Source organism: Carcharhinus amblyrhynchos, chromosome 30, assembly GCF_965287045.1.
Source record: "Carcharhinus amblyrhynchos chromosome 30, sCarAmb.v2.hapA, whole genome shotgun sequence".
Lineage (NCBI taxonomy): Eukaryota > Metazoa > Chordata > Chondrichthyes > Carcharhiniformes > Carcharhinidae > Carcharhinus > Carcharhinus amblyrhynchos.
In genome coordinates, this window is record NC_137353.1 from 22,367,988 (window position 1) to 22,384,551 (window position 16,564).

The window sequence follows — 16,564 nt, forward strand, 5'->3', positions numbered from 1 at the left end:
TTAAAGCAGAGACTAGATTTAGGAAGCGCAGTTTGAAAATTAGGAGTCTTCCATTTAAGATGGAGAATGAGAAGATTTTTTTCTGTCAGAGAGCTGTTAGTCTGTGAAATTCTCTTCTCCCAGAGAATAGTGGAGGCTGACTCATTGAATATATTCAAGGCATATTCATGGGTGACAAGAGAGATAGTGAGTCAGTGAAAAAGAAGGAGGAGGCATGTATAAATTTCAGGAAATTGAAAAAGGACAAAGCTCTTGAATACAAAGATAGCAGGAAAAAGCTTAAACAGAGACTTAAGAAGGCAAAAAGAGGCCAAGAAATGTCCTTGGCAGGCGGGATTAAAGAGAATCCCAAGGCGCTTAATGTGTATATAAGGAGGAAGAGGGTAGCTAAAGAAAGGATGGGTTCACTCGAGGACAGTGGAGGGAATTTGTGTGTGGAGCCAGATGAGGCGGGTGAGGTCCTTTTAATGAACATTTTGCATCAGCATTCATAAAGGAGAAGGATGTGTTGGATGGGAAGTGTAGAAAGGAGGATTTTGACATTCTGGGGCATGTTGAGATAAAAATAGAGGAGGTGTTAGAGGTTTTGAAAAACATTAAGATGGACACATCCCCAAGGCCAGATAGGGTCTGCTCCAGAGTATTGAGAGAGTGAGGGAAGAAATTACTGAGGCCTTAACCAAAATCTTTGTATCCTCTTTAGCCATTGGTGAGGTGCCAGAGGATTGGAGAATAGCTAACATTGTTACACTGTTTAAGAAGGGAAGAGAGACAATCCGGGAAATTACAGGCCTATGAGTCTTTCATCAGTGATGAGGAAATTATTGGAGAAGATTCTTAAGGACAGGATGTTCTCACATCTGGAAGAGAAAAGGCTTATTAGCGACAGGCAGCATGGTTTTACGAAGGGGAGATTGTGTCTCACAAATTTGATTGAGTTCTTTGACCAGGGCAGGGCAATGGATGTTGTATACAAGGACTTCAGTAAAACCTTCGATAAGGTTCCTTATGGCAGGCTGGTACAGAAGGTGAAGTTATGTGGGAGCTGAGGTGAGCTGGTAAGATGGATACAAAACTTACTTGGGCATAGAAAGCAGAGAGTAGCAGTGGAAGAGTACTTTTCTAAGGATCAGTGCTGGGGCCTCTGTTGTTTGTAATATACATAAATGATTTGGAGGAAAGTGTAGGTGGTCTGATAGTAAATTTGCACATGATACAAAAATTGTGGGAGTAGCAGATAGTGAGGAAGATTGTCGAGGATACAGCAGGATATAAATCAACTGGAGACCTAGACCAAAAGATGGAATTTAACCCGGACAAATGTGAGGTGATGCAATTTGGAGGACACCTGTAGAAGGAAAGTATACAGTAAATGGTAGAGTCCTTAGAAATATTAGCACATAGAGAGATCTAGGCGTGCAGATCCACAGTTCCCTGAAGGTGCAACTCCAGTGGACGAGGTGGTCAAGAAGGTGTATGGCATGCTGGCCTTCATCGGTCGGGGCATTGGGTATAGGAATTGGAAAATCATGTTGCAGCTGTATAAGACTTTGGTTAGGCCGCATTTGGAGTAATGTGTACAATTCTGGCCGCCACACTACCAGAAGGATGTTGATGCATTGGAAAGGGTGCAGAAGAGATTAGCCAGGATGTTGCCTGGTTTGGAGGCTTTGAGCTATGAAGAAAGGTTGAAGAAACTTGGATTGCTGTTATTGCAGCGTCGGAGGATGAGGGGGACCTGATAGAGGTTTACAAGATTATGACAGGCTTGGATAGAATGGATATTTGGTCTTTTTTCCTCGGGTCGAAAGGACAAATGAGGGCATAGGTTGAAAGTGAGAGGGGGAATGTTTAAAAGAGATGTAAGGGGCAAGTTTTTCACACAGAGGGTGGTGAATGCCTGGAACGCTCTGCCAGAGGAGCTGGTGGAAGCAGATTCTAGGCACCTGGATAGATACATGAATAGGCAGGGAATAGAGGGATATGGAGGTAAGAAAATATTAGATTAGAAAGGCATCTGTGTCAGCGTAAACTTGGTGGGCTGAAGGGCCTGTTCCTGTGCTGTATTTTTCTTTGTTTTTTGCCAATGTAGGTAGATTTTTGATCAACAAAGGAATCAAGGGCTCAGGAATGCAGGGGAAGATCAATAAGGGAATCGAGACCACAATCAAATCGGTTCTGATCTTATTGAATGGCAGAGCAGGCTCGAGGGGCTGAATAGCCTCCTCTCGTTCCTAGTTTTTGTTCTCCCCTGAAATTGGCAAATACCAAAATTAGACATTGAAGCAATTTTTTCCCCGTTCACTTCTGGCCATATTGCTAAACAAGTGCAGCACGTTAACGTGTAAAATAGAGTTCCCTCTACATTGCTCCATCCAACACTCCCAGGTCAGGGAGAGAACAGGTCAGTTTTAAAGGCATTGATTTCAGTGGAGATTAACCACTGCTGGGCAGTGGCGAACAGTCCCATTGGTAAGAACTGGTCTTGTTCTGTTTTCCGTGCCTATCATTCTCCATCCTTCCCTTAGATGCTGCAGCAGCGTCAGGAAGGCGATGAGATCGCACTGCGGAGCATTCAGAAACTACAGGAGGAGAAACACCTTCTCCAGGAGCGGCTGACTGTCCTGCAGCGCTCCATCGCTCAGCTGGAGAATGAGAAACGTGAGCTGGAGCGGTCATCAATCCGCCTGGAGAAGGATAAGAGTGCTCTGAAAAAGACACTGGACAAGGTGGGTCTGATAAATCACGGGGTGGGGGGAGGTTTGGAAATGCAGTCAGAACCTGCCCCTATAAACCAATAGGTGCCAAGTGATGGGGCTAAATGTCCCAGAAGTGCATGGGTGATTTTCAAAGACCACAGTGCAGGAGACACCAAAGTTGAGGAAAGGTGATTGGGAATTCGGGGCGAAAAGATATCATAATTGGAGTTTTGGAAAGCTGAAAGTTGTTGGAAGGAAGGAAGGAAGACTGAGGAATTAAGAGATCCATTATTTGTGGTCCTCGCTGGGCCCTTTTGAATTTTTATGTTTCTAAAAGTCCAAGTGCACACCTGGAACTCTGTCGGTTTAAGCCCTCAGTGCTGTGCTCATTTTCATGCCATCTCGAAGATCACTCAGTTCCACTTCCATAAGCATCACTTGAGTTTATCAGACTGGTCATAGAATCCCTACAGTGCCAAAGGAGGCTGTTTGGCACAATGAGCCCGCACCGACCACAACCCCACCCAGGCCCTATCACCCTAACCCCCATATTTACCCTGCTGATCTTACTGACATTAAGGGGCAATTTACTATGGCCAATCCACCTGACCCACACATCTTTGGAGTGTGGGCGGAAACTGGAGCACCTGGAGGAAACTCGCGTAGACATGGGGCAAATGTGCAAACTCCACACAGATAGTCACCCAAGGCGGGAATTGAACCCAAGTCCTGGCGCTGTGAGGCAGCAGTGCTAACTGCTGTGCCACTGTAATATCACCTCCTAATATAATCTCCTCCCGTGCTTGCGAGTGCTTCCTATATACACTTCTGAGTATAATGAATTAACCAATATCCAGCACCTGTTCAACCTTATTACCTTCAATGATTCGGTATTTATCATCCATCAACAGCAACGGTTAGGTACTAGCAGAGTTCACCCCTGTCTCGTCCCTTTTGATGCTCAGATGCTCAGCTATCGTTTTATTACCTCTAGATTCAACTTCATGGAGTCAGGGAGGGGGTCATGGAATCATTCCAGGGAGGGGTGAAAATGGCAGCTGGGACCCAATTCTGGATTGCTGACCCAGTGCTGAGGTTTTCGATTATCAGGAGTGCCTTTGAAGGTTGCAGGCTGGTTTGGGTCACAAAATTGTACCCTGTACTCCCCACGTGTCCTGCTCCATTGTAGAGATAGGCATGTCCTAGTCCTTCACAATTTGTATGTGGATTGGGCCAACCTTTCAAAATGTTGTGACACCTCAGTAATTTTGTGAACTGTAGTCTGCGTGGAGGAACCTTTTGAAAGATAAGTTTAAAAGATCCTTCTCATACCCCGCAAGGTATGGCACTCCCATCCTCATTCATACACAGTACACCTGTGCAAAACCAATATATCAATCTACCAGACTCTTTAAATGTGTCAATACAGAAACTGCAAGCACTTGAAACTTTCCTTTGTGTGTAAATAAACAGGTGTACAATTGACAGAAGAGATCAGCACTGGCGCCTTTCCTGGGGTTCAGATGTTTCAGTTTTGTAATGGATGTCTGGGTTCTCAGCCAAGAATGCACAATATGAGGCTTTTAAACAGCTCACCTTGGCAATGACTGCGTCTTAACTCTTTCCCAGATTGACTAGTTAAACTGGAGCCTGCTTGCCACCACCCTCACACCCCCTCCAGCCGCACACATATGTGCAACAGTGTAAATCCTGTCTTTCCCGATTCTTTGCCTTGAAGTGGGGGAACTTTCTCATATTCATCTTCTGCTATCCATAAAATCTAGCCCAGCCGTTCCAATGCACTTCTGGCTGCTCCCCCACTTTATACCCTCCAGAAACTTGAGATCATCCACAGCACTGCTGCCCATGCCATAACACACACCAAATCCCATTCCCCTATCATACCCGTTCTTACTGACCTCCATTGACTGCCAGTCAAGCAATGTCTTGATTTAAAAATTCTGGGATCCCTCTACGGCCTTGCTGCTGCCTATCTCTGTAATCTCCCACAACCCCACAACCATCCAAGATATCTGTGCTGCTTGATTTCCGGCCTCTTGCGCATTCCCATTCATTATTACTGCAATGTTGATGGCCTTGCCTTCCATTACTGACGCTCAGAAGCTCTGCAATTCCCTCCCTACAGCTTTCCGTTTCTCTCCGTCACTTGCTTCTTTTAAGACACATCTCAAAATCTTCCTCTTCGACCAAGGTTTCATCTGACATAATACCTCCTTATGTGGTCAATGTCATACTTTATTTTGTAATATTCCCATGAAGCACCTTGGGACATTTCATTGCGTTAAAGGTGCTATATTAATGCAGCATCTTTGTTGTTGAATGCATGCTGCACTTTCTGCGGCGCCAGCCTTACAGATGAAGCAAGCCCTGACTTGCTGCCTCTGTGGTTTATATGGATGTGAAAGATCCCATCTTTAAAGTATGGAACGGCATTCCTGCCTCAACAAACATCCAAACAGAGTTTTCAGGTCATTCCTCATTTCTCGCTTGTGGGATTTTGCAGGCAGTGAATAGCTGCCGTTTTTCCCTATGTAACAACATTCGTTGTATTGTGATTAATGGTATGCCGTGCCTTGCGACATTTTCTGGAAACAAGAAGGTGTTATATAAACTAGGCCTTTTCTCTTTCACATTTCTGAGCCAGGCAGCCTGTAAACGATAAGACTGATCTGCCCTGCTGTACATATGGGACCCTGACAATAGCAGTGTGTTTTTTAATTGGTTTCAGTCTGGTGTTCATAGAATCATGGAATAATAGAATACAGAAGGAGGCCATTCAGCCCATTGTGTCTGTAGATCTGTCCAGTTAATTGCCATTCCCCTACACTTCACCATAGCATCTTCTGAATGTTATTTACTGCCTCCATCAGTGCTCTGGGCAATGCCTTTCAGATCATAACTTGCTGTGTAAAGTAAGTGTTCCTCATATTGCCTCTTATTTTCGATCATGCGTTGATACACATCATGTTTTCAGCCATCAGTATGGACCAGACAGCCGTAATGTCTCATCCCATTGGTTGTAGGTGGAGCGCGAGCGACTGCGGTCGGAGGAAGATAGCATCCGCATGTCCGCGGAGAAAGGACGCCTGGATCGTTCACTCACAACGGTGGAACAGGAGCTTGTGGAAGCTCAGAGACAGACCCAGCAACTACAGGTAGGAACCAACAGACAGAGACCAAATAGGTAGAGCAGGAGATCACATCGACATGGATAAAGACCAGGCCTAGCAATTCAACAGCACAACGGTACAGAAAATAAACTCAGCATCCACTAAGATAAAGGCAAAAGTACTGCAAAGATTGGAATCTGAGATAAAAACAGAAAATGTTGGAAAATCTCAGCAGGTCTGACAGCATCTGTGGAGAGAGAATAGAGCCAAAGTTTCGAGTCAAAGTCATCCACTAGCTAGGTCTGAAGATGAAGTGTAAATTTAAATAGAATCACTCTAGTTGCCGTGTTCCTTTATACTGTACCTCGAGGAATTGATTAAGAGTGGCGCCAGAAAGAAATGGCACAATTAATCTTGTCATTGTAACAGATCCTATCTCAGTATAAGCCATTGTCAAAGCTTAATTGATTTTTCGGATTTTCCCCAACTATGGTTCAATTTCTCTCCCTTCCTTTCCAGAAGGAAATGTTGTGATTTTGAAATTTAGTCCCAAACCTGCTGATTGCTATCAGCAACTTCCCCCCCCACCATCAAAAACTTCCCTTAAATGGACATTCTCCATTCTGTGTCCAGACTGAGGAGAGCATCATGGCTAAACAGTGGCACAGTGCTTTGCACTGCTGCCTACTTGTGACACTAAGAAATAAACTTTAACTTTAAACTTAAACACAACCTGATACTTTAAGTGGCACAAGTAGGCTCACATTGACACTGCAATGAAGTTATGGTGAAAATCCCCTAGTCGCCACACTCCGGCGCCTATTCGGGTACACTAATGTACCTCACCAGCACGTCTTTCGGAGTGTGGGAGGAAACCACGCAGGCACGGGGAGAACGTGCAGACTTCGTACAGACAGTGACCCATGCCGGGAATCAAACCCGGGTCCCTAGCGCTGTGAGGCAGCAATGCTAACGACTGTGCCCACCCACTCACTCATTTTCTGGCAGTAAGCACTGGGTTGTGGACAGAGGGGGTGCAGGTGGGGGCTGGCAGAGGGTGGGGAAGATTGTTCCTCCGTATCCCATGGGGTGAAGCAGTCTGGTTGGCTACCTTAGTCCATTCATATGCAATCCAGTAAACAATCCTGACATAATTTAAAGAAAATAATGAACTGTGGATCAACCTGACTGGTCAATAATAGCTTGGGATTTGCACATTTAAGAGAAGCCAGAAACCTGTTGGATTGGCCGGGTGAAGCGACTGACAGCCTTGGAGTGAATGTTAAACGGTCTGAATGTCTGAAAGAGTAAGGAGATTGTTATTTGTTTCCATGAGTTCCTGAGAAGGCGAACGTTCATCCACTTGAGCCTCTAAGGAAGTTGTGTCTGGAGTCGGGAATCTCTCGAGAGTAGGGCTGGGCCTCTGCCAAGTGGGGAAGTGAGGTACGAATGTTAGTTCATCCAGATGTGGTAATAAGTCAGTCAGTGCAATTGCAACTGGGTTCAACCACAATATTAACTCTAACCTCAATCCTCAAGGCCTATAAATTATATGATTGATGACAATGTGCAGCTTTGAAACTCAACAAACTGAAGCCTCCTGTACAGTGTAAGTAATGACTGAATCAAGGTTCGTTTACATGGATTCTTCCACCCAGCCAGACTATGCTCAGAGTGAGGTTCCTGTGTTTTGTTATGGTAGCTGTCTGCCTTGTCCATAGAGCTCTCACTGGTCTTGCATCTCAGTGTAATCCATCTACCAGACTCCATGTACTTTGCTAGTTATTTAACTTACTCTCAAGTCTAGTTGTTATACCGGTCGTTAACTGATTCACAAGCCTAGATTGTGACAGCTGCATTTAGTTTATCGCTCCAAATTCTCGATCGTTTTTGTTGACTCGAGATTCGTGAACTCTGGCTTCGGAACTGCTTCCCTCTGCTTCTAAAATTCTGACAGATATCGACAGTGGCCTGGGTCTTCTGCCAGGTGACACTGTTCCCCTCGGCGCAAGTCGCCCGAATCAACTAATCCACTGCAAAAGATGGCGGAATCTTAAGCGCGTGTCACATTTTCACAATCTTTTGTGCTAGTTTCTTTTAAAAATCGCGCTAGAAACTGGCCCAGCCCCACAAACTGGTCATGGCAAGGCATAGAATGTGGTTCAGTCAAAGATGCCTTGATGTGATTCGGGAGATGGAAAACTGTGTTGGGGATTAAGAGCTTCTGCTTGGTACATCAGTCCAAAATGAACCCAAGATCCCTGTTGAGGCCGTCCTCATGTGTGTGGAACTTGGCTATCAGTCTCTGCTCAGCGACTTTGCGCTGCCGTGTGTCGTGAAGGCCGCCTTGGAGAATGTTTACCCGAAGGTCAGAGGCTGAATGCCCGTGACCACTGAAGTGTTTGCCAACAGGAAGGGAACAGTCTTGCCTGGTGATTGTCGAGCGATGTTCATTCATCCGTTGTCGTAGCGTCTGCATGGTCTCCCCAATGTACCATGCTTCGGGTCTCAACAGGGATCTTGGGTTCATGTCGCACTATCTGTAACCCCCGTGACTTGCCTGGGTTTGCAAAACCTCACTTACTCTACTGTGTGGAGACAATACACATCTCTTTAACCTGTGATCAGTGCTCCTTCCACTCACATTGTTGGCCACTTTAGGACTTGAACAGCAGGTTAGGTGTAAAGATTCGCATTCTAATCAGTAATCTGTAAACTGTCTGTACTTTATATGCTCTGTCTGAGGCCAGAACTCTCCATTCACCTGAAGAAGAGGGAAACCCCTCGAAAGCTAGTGAGTTTACTATCAAATAAATCGGTTGGACCAAAACCTGGTGTTGTCAGACTTTTTACAGAGAGTAAGCTACCAGGGAAGGCTTTGTGAGGTGGGCCATGCAAACTGATCTAAGGGATGGCTGTACGTGTCTCTGTTGAGAAGTGAGAGTGAGCATTGTAGTGAGAGGTGTGGTTGCTCAGTAACAAAGGTTGATCTTGTCAGTGTGTTTCTGTTCTTGTAGCTTTTAATGAGTAAATGGTGGCAGTGAACTACCGATGAATGGAAGGTCTGTGTGTCTGTCAGTGGTGGCCTGTGAAGGTCTGATATGTTAAATTATTAGATAGTCAGTTTTTCTCTTTCCACTCTCCCTGCTGAACCTTGAAGATGGAATTACAGATTATTAGGAAGAAGGTTTTGTACAGCCTGGTAAGTGTGGCTGCCATGTTTGGAACAGACAACACCAATGTTTCAAACATGGCCTCCCTTTATGCTGAGGTCCCTGTCATGCCAGGAGTGTGTTAAGTCAGGGCTGAACCTGCAACCTTTGTCACCGAGAAGGACAAGAACCACACAGGATCACCACGACCTACATCTTCCCCTCCAAGTCACAATCCACGCTGAGTTGCAAATCCAATGCTATTCCTTCAACATCACTGGATCAGAAGCTCCCTCCCCGAGAGCACCTTCACCACACAAACTGCAGCAGTTCAAGAAGGCATTTTACCACCGCCTCCTAAAACTGAGCAATAAATCCTGTCCTTGACAATATTCCATGAGTGAATAATAAAGAAAAAATTCCCATCTCGATGCCCAAAAGCCAGGCTTGTGCAGATGTATTTATGGGTGTTTGTGGATTCTGGCAACTTCACAGGAGCCACAGCTTAAAGAATGTGAAGGTTTAATCATGGAGGAGCCAAGAATCCACGTGTCATGTACTAAATACTTCCAGTATAATTGAACCATTCCAAAAATACTTGGTCATCCTTAGGTGTCCAATAATGTCCCCTTTAAACTACTGTTTATTTCAGTGTGTAAAACCTTCAGACGGTTTTGCTCAGTTATGCACGCACGAGACCTTAAAGTGGTCAGCTTGGGTGCAGCCAGCATGGCACCTTCCCCATTTCACATGTGCACACATCTAACTTACAGGGGTCATTGGTATCCAGGGCATATCTCTGCCCTGTGTCCCTCCCAGTCCCTAGCCAGCGTGACCCTGATTACATGGTTTTTTTTAAGATTCTTTGATGGAAATGTGGGCATCCCCTGATTTGCCCTTGAACTGAGGAGCTGGCCAGGTCATTTCAGAAGGGACTCGAGAGTCAATCCCATTGTCGTGGACCTAAAGTCACATGTAGGCCAGACTGGGTATGGATGGCAGATTTCCTTCCCTAATTGCCATTAGTGAACCGGATGGGTTTTTAAGATAGCTTCATGGTCACCGTTACAATTCCAGATATTATTGAATTCAAATTCCACCAGCTGCCATGGTGGGATTTGAACACATGCTCTCAGAGAATTAGCCTGGGACTCTGAATTGCTGGCCCAATGACATTACCACTACGCCACTATCTCCCCATTGGAACCCTTTCTCGGGAAGCTGGTGTACCTTGGCTGACAGTGTATCGGAATTCAGTCTTAAGCAGGCTCCCTTATGGGTGTAGGAGAGCAGAACCTCCCATTCCTTATCTCCTCTTTCTCTGACGTGACTGACTTCTTAAGTAATCTTTCCTGCCACTTCCCAGGTCAAAAGGAAAATTCCCACTTTTCCAGCAAGTGGCAAGATTGGGGAATAATCCAAGGAAAGTAAAATGAAAAGGTTCGGTCCTGCGTTGAGAACTCTCTTGCCTGCCTTTTGGCAAATGGCTTTCAAACCTATGATTGGAAATGATGGCATGACAGTAGAACCAGCTCCCCAAGATCGTGCTTTGCTGTTCGATGCCTGCTACTGCTTGGAGCGGTCCTCCCTCAGCGAATTTAGACAGAATTATCATCTGCTAGTACCCAACCTGGCTAGTACCCAGCTCCATTAGCACCCAGCCTTTACATGTAATCTTAGCAGTGGTTAAACGCCCTACATAATTTATAACGTAAACTTTTCCAGTAAATGTTTGATTGTTTGTGTAAGAAGCTATGCCCCTTTGATTGTGAGTGGTGAGTGGTGAAAGGTTGAAGCAGTGTATCTGTTGTGTGGTGCTGTTGGCAAAATTGTAGCCCAAAGGCACAACTGCTTCTACAGCAAGCAACAGCTTCATTCTCCAACGTTCCCCACCCAGCACCCTGAGCTGAGACATTGACAGCCCACAGGGTCTCTCATAGACAATGATGAATCTCTATTCACTTTGGTTTTTTTCTTGATTCCGGAGCCACTTAAATACCAAAAGAAAAACAATGGCAGGGTTGTGATTTTCATGCTATTCTGAGAGCTAAGAATGGCGTACTGTGTAGTTCTGTAAGGCTCACCCAGCCCTCCCGTAGGCCAACAATGGCTCCATGTAAAACTCTTCCCGTGTTTTGCACATGGTCTGACACTGAGCTGGAACCCCGCCTTCTCTGATTTCTGCTGTTCCCTCTTTAGGCCCAGCTTTCAGACATCGAGCAGTCTCACTCCCAAAGCCTGATCGAAGCGGCTGCCCGCCACCGACAGGAACTCCAGAAAGAGACGGAGCGCCTGCGGGCGGCTCAGTTGCAGACGGAGAGGACGCTGGAAGCGCGGGAACGGGCTCATCGGCAGCGTGTGAAAGGACTGGAAGAACAGGTAGACAAAGCAGGCTTTCTGTCCTCCTGCCTTTGAAAGCAATAAATGGTATTGGGGTCTGACCAATGGGAGCCAGCACCCTCTGGTGTCTCGGTCAAGTGGCCATTTACCATGTGTACCCCTAAAGAGTGAATGTTGACCTGTTAGTCAACCCTACAGTGCAGAAGGAGGCCATTCATCCCATCGAGTCTGCACTGACTCTCCAAAACAGTGTCCTACCCAGTCCCTCTCCTCTGCCCTATCCCCGTAACCCCATCCGTTTACCATGGCTAATCCACCTAACCCGCACATCTTTGGAAGGTGGGGGGGCAAACAGAGCACCCGGAGGAAACCCATACAGACACAGGGAGAGTGTGCAGACTCCTCACAGACAGTGATCCAAGGCTGGAACTGAACCTGGGTCCCTGGCGTTGTAAGGCAGCAGTGCTGACCACTGTACTACCCATCACGCAGCACGTTTTCTTTGTAAATTAATTGTAGTACAATCTGTTGCATCAGTTTCTGTTTGTACAGCTAATGTACAATCTCAGAACTGTGTCCATCAGGAATACATGCTCCCTCAGGGAGTGGGTATCTCTACCACCTCTGATCAACATCAGTACAATGTACCATCTCAATACACTATCCCACTATTTTGGGATAGTATACCAGGGATGAGGAACTTTAGTTACCAGGATAGATTGGAGGAGTTGGGCCTCTTCTCCTTGGAGAAGCAAAGATTGAAAGGAGCCAAAAGAGAAAATGCTGGAAAATCTCTGGCAGCATCTGTAAGGAGAGAAAAGAGCTGACATTTCGAGTCCAGATGACTCTTTGTCAAAGCTAAAAGGCATAGAAAGAGGGAGATATTTATACTGCAGGGTGAGGGAATGAAAGATGAATCATAGCCACAGAGACAAGGGGAAAGGTTGCTAATGGCGGTCCACAGAGAGAATAAAAGGTGTGAATGGCCAAATGGCAGAGAAGCTGAAATCAGAGGGGAAGATGTGGGGGGAGGGGGGAGTTGGGTGGGAGAGAGGTAAAATTGAGAAAAGGGGGAAGCAAAAAGGGAGAAAAGATAAGATAAGTGAGGATAAACTAGGGGGAAAGATAAGAAAAATAAAGGCGATAAAGAAATAAAAGGTAGAGAACAGTTAGGAGATTTGATTGTGGTGTTCAAAATCATGAAGGGCCCGTATGGAATAGATGGGGAGAAACTATTGCCATTGGTGGAAGAACCAGAAGATCTAAGGTGATATGAGGAGAACCATTCCAAAGCAGTGAGTGGTTAGGAATGTAGATTCTGTGAGGTGTGGTGGGGGCAGATTCAATGATGGCATTCCAAAGTGACCTGGGTAATTATTTGAAGAGAATTGTGGGGCTCTGTGAGGTAAAAGGCAGAGCTGGACACACACATGACAGACCAAATGGCCTCCATCTGTCCCATAACGATTGTATGATCTCTGTATGGATGTGACATCAGAGTGGTTTACAACCTCAAAGGGTAATGGGTGACAACTCCATCTGGAGTTGTTTAGTTAACATTGGCGATTATATGTATGTAATTAAACCTGCTTCACAATTATGATAAATTGTACCTTGGATGATTGTCAATTAAATTCTCTATTTAAAATGAAGGAATAGATCTCCCTCGAGCTTTCATATCCAGTTGTTTGTATAGGAGACTGTTTATCCCTGGCAGAATTCTGAAATACTCAAGCCTAGGGAGAGCTAGATTGATAACAAGTCGAGTGTACAGACTAGAACATTCTGTCCCACGTTATGGAAGTGTTAAATGGTTTCAAAATTTTCTGAATGGCATGGGGGTGTGCTGTTTACCCAGATGGGTAGCAATAAATACCTGGTTTAATAGCAAGGCTTGTGTCATATGGGAGATCATTACTCGGCCCATCGAGTCTGCTCCACCATTCAATCATGGCTGATATTTTTCTCATCCCCATTCTCCTGCCTTTTCCCCATAACCCCTGATCCCCTTATTAATCAAGAACCTATCTATCTCTGTCTTAAAGACACTCAATGACCCGGCCTCCACAGCTTTCTGAGGCAAAGAGTTTCACAGATTCACCACTGAAGAAATTCCTCCCCATCGCTGTTTTAAAGAAACATCCCTTTAGCCTGAGGTTGTGCTCTCTGGTTCTAGTTTTTGCCTATTAGTGGAAACAGCCTCTCCACGTCCACTCTATCCAGGGTGAATGATTGTTGGCAGAGGTTGGTGGAGCAAATCCAATCCACACTTGCTGTACCCTGGGCGTGTGTTTTATCTCAGCCTGTCTCCCTGGACGAATTTGGGTTTGGGTCTGGTTTCCTCTGGCTATCGTGCCTGGCTCCGTACAGCTTGTTAACTAACTGTCCCATGATTTAACTGTGTCTTTGTTTGTTCTGTGCTGCAGGTTTCGACACTGAAGGACCAACTGCAGCAGGAACTTCGGAGACGGCAACCTCAGTATCCCCACTCCGTCCTCTCTGGAAACTAATTCCATTGCTAGTACTTTGCAGCACCCATGTGGCAGAGTATCAGCCTGCATCTCCTTGTAAAACAGCGATCGACCACAACATGCACAGACCCTCTGCTGGCAACAGAGTGGGTAGCCCTGGGGAAATGGTCAGCTTGATATCCCTGGAGAGAGTCTGGGCCAACCTAATCTATTTGAAATGAGCATGGGGGTATTTATTAGCGGGGCTGGTGTGCCCCTTCTTCCTATTGTAATGACAAACATGGCAGCCCACTTACAAATTTTTAAAAGCAAAATACTGCTGGAATCCAAAACAAAAACAGAAAAGGCTGGAAAATCTCAGCAAGTCTGACAGCATCGGTGGAGAGAGAATATAGTCAATGATCCTTCGTCATGACACAGGGTCATCCAGACGCGAAACGTTGGCTCTATCCTCTCTGCACAGATGCTATCAGACCTGCTAACATTTTCCAGCATTTTCTGTTTTTGTTTCAAATTTTGAGTTCTATTTTCCTCGAGCGGATTCGACACACGTTCGGAGATGGTTAAAACTCCTGAACGTTGGTCCTCAAAGGTTAAACTTACCACGTCTCTGAAGCACAGGGGTTAAATTTCTCTCCTTCTCTGAGCAGTTGTCTAAATGAGTTAGAGAACCCTCTGAGGTGCCAAGCCCAGCCATAAATTACAAATCACACAAATATTGATCCCAACACCGCCACCGCCCCCCTCCCCCCCCACCCCCGCAACATCTCTGAATTATGATAGGTGCAAATAGCTAACCTCTCTCTCAGGCCTTCTTGCATTTTTTCCATCACTGATTGTGACTATCGGCTTTTCCTTTGATTTCAGACGCTGGTACATGGTCACTGAGAACTGACACGTACCAATGGACTCAGCCCCAACCCCTACTCTGTAATCCCAGCTCACCGCTTTTACAGGACTGCCTGTTGTGGAGCCCTCCAACATCCACAGCTTGCTGCACCAAGTTTGAATTGCCACATTTCCATTTGTTGGCTGATCTGCTCTGACAGGGGCTAAGTGCCTTGGGTGATAGGCGTAAGGAAGGATTCAGAATGACGATACAGATCAGCGAGCTCTGACACAAAGCAGAAAATCCCCGTGTCCAACCAAACATGGGATGGTTTTCTGGATGCTGCAATGGGCACCTTGCCCGTTACTGTTTGCAAATGAGGGACTTTCTGGAAGGTATAAAACAGCCACTGAAAATCCATCCCTTCACTGTGGGAACTCGCACTGTGGAGCTGATAGTATTTATCAAGGTTTTCGAAGCATTTCCATCTGCCGTGGAGCAAACGCCGCAACAGGGAACTCCGACCTCACTCTCTGCCACCGATCTGTTTGGATTGGCAACAGGACACAATCCTAATAGATTCGGCTGAGGTTAAACTGTTGGAATTGCTGTGTGCTACTGACGAAGGAGCTTGTGTTTCGCCTGGTCAAGACTGGCTGGACTCAATACTGAGCCCTGGAAGAAAAGCCAGTGTCACCAATAAATCCCCATCGCAGAAGGACAGGAAGAAAGACTTGCATTTCTGCAGCACCTTTCACAGGTCAGGTTACCTCAAATCACTTTGCAGCCAATGTACCTTTGAAATGGTGTTACCATAGAGTCAAACAGTGTAGAAAAGACCCTTCGGCCCATCAAGTCTTCACTGACAATTACTATCAGTAAAGTCATGCTAACCCCATTTTCCAGCACCTGTCTCATATCCTTGAAGTTTATAATGTTTCAAGTGCTCATCCAAATACTTTTTAACGATTAAAAGCAAATTACTGCAAATGCTGGAATCTGAAACCAAAAGAGAAAATGCTGGAAAATCTCAGCAGGTCTGGCAACATCTGTAAGGAGAGAAAAGAGGTGATGTTTCGAGTCCAGATGACCCTTTGTCAAAGCTTAAGCTTTTCCAGCATTTTTGCTTTTGGTTGCTTTTCAATGGTTGTAAGGTTTGCAGCCTCCACCACCTTTCCAGACGGTGCATTCCAGATTCCTACCACCCTCTGAGTGATAAATATTTTTCTCAAATCCTCTCTGAATCTCCTGCCCCTCATCCTAAAACTATAACCCTTCGTGATTTGATCCCTCAACCAAGGGGAACAGCTGTTCCCAACTCTCACCCTGTCCATACCCTTCATAATCTTGTACGCCTCAATCATGTCACCCCCTCAGCTTCTCTATTCTAGAGAAAACAATTCAAGCCTATTCGGTCTCTCCTTCTAGCTCTAATGCTCCGTCCCATCGTAATGTAGGAAACATGACAGCCTATGTGCACTTAGCACGGTTCCCACACGCAGAGAGGTGGCAATGAGCACATATGGGTAGAATTTACCAGTCCCGTGTGTCACAGGATCCGTAGTGGGTGGGACAGGACCATGCAAAGGTCTGTTGAGCTGGGGCCAAATTTTCTGGTCTTGGGGCAAGATTGGCCATAATGTTGGATGAGGGTTGAAGGTTGGCCCAGTTACCAGGGGACAGTAACAAGTCTCACAACACTCAGGTTAAAGTTAATATAAATTTCTATATATGCCCTGTTTGTGAACCCAACTCTCCACTCACCTGATGAGGGAGCAGCGCTCTCAAAGTTCATGATCCCAAATAAAACTAACCTGGAGTTGTGAAACTTCTTGTTGTGCCCACTCAGTCTAATGCTGGCATCTCCACATCATAGCTACCCCCCACCCCCTGTCTTCCAACTAGTGCCATGGGATTAAAATGGAGAAAAGTAGCGACAATT

General features: G+C 45.7%; 1 protein-coding gene across 4 annotated transcripts in view; it reads left to right on the forward strand.

Annotated features, from left to right (window-relative positions):
* crocc (ciliary rootlet coiled-coil, rootletin) overlaps window positions 1-14,532 on the forward strand; it is a 108,003-nt gene extending 93,471 nt beyond the window's left edge. For 3 of the 4 annotated variants that reach the window (XM_080215470.1, XM_080215467.1, XM_080215469.1), the window contains 5 exons: window positions 2,529-2,729; window positions 5,744-5,875; window positions 8,991-9,032; window positions 11,182-11,361; window positions 13,749-14,532. In XM_080215470.1, the coding sequence (XP_080071596.1) occupies window positions 2,529-2,729; window positions 5,744-5,875; window positions 8,991-9,032; window positions 11,182-11,361; window positions 13,749-13,832 (639 nt within the window). In that variant the 3' untranslated portion in view covers window positions 13,833-14,532. The remainder of the gene's footprint in view (window positions 1-2,528; window positions 2,730-5,743; window positions 5,876-8,990; window positions 9,033-11,181; window positions 11,362-13,748) is intronic. The other variant, XM_080215468.1, reaches the window with a different exon arrangement.
* Window positions 14,533-16,564: the final 2,032 nt, after the last annotated feature.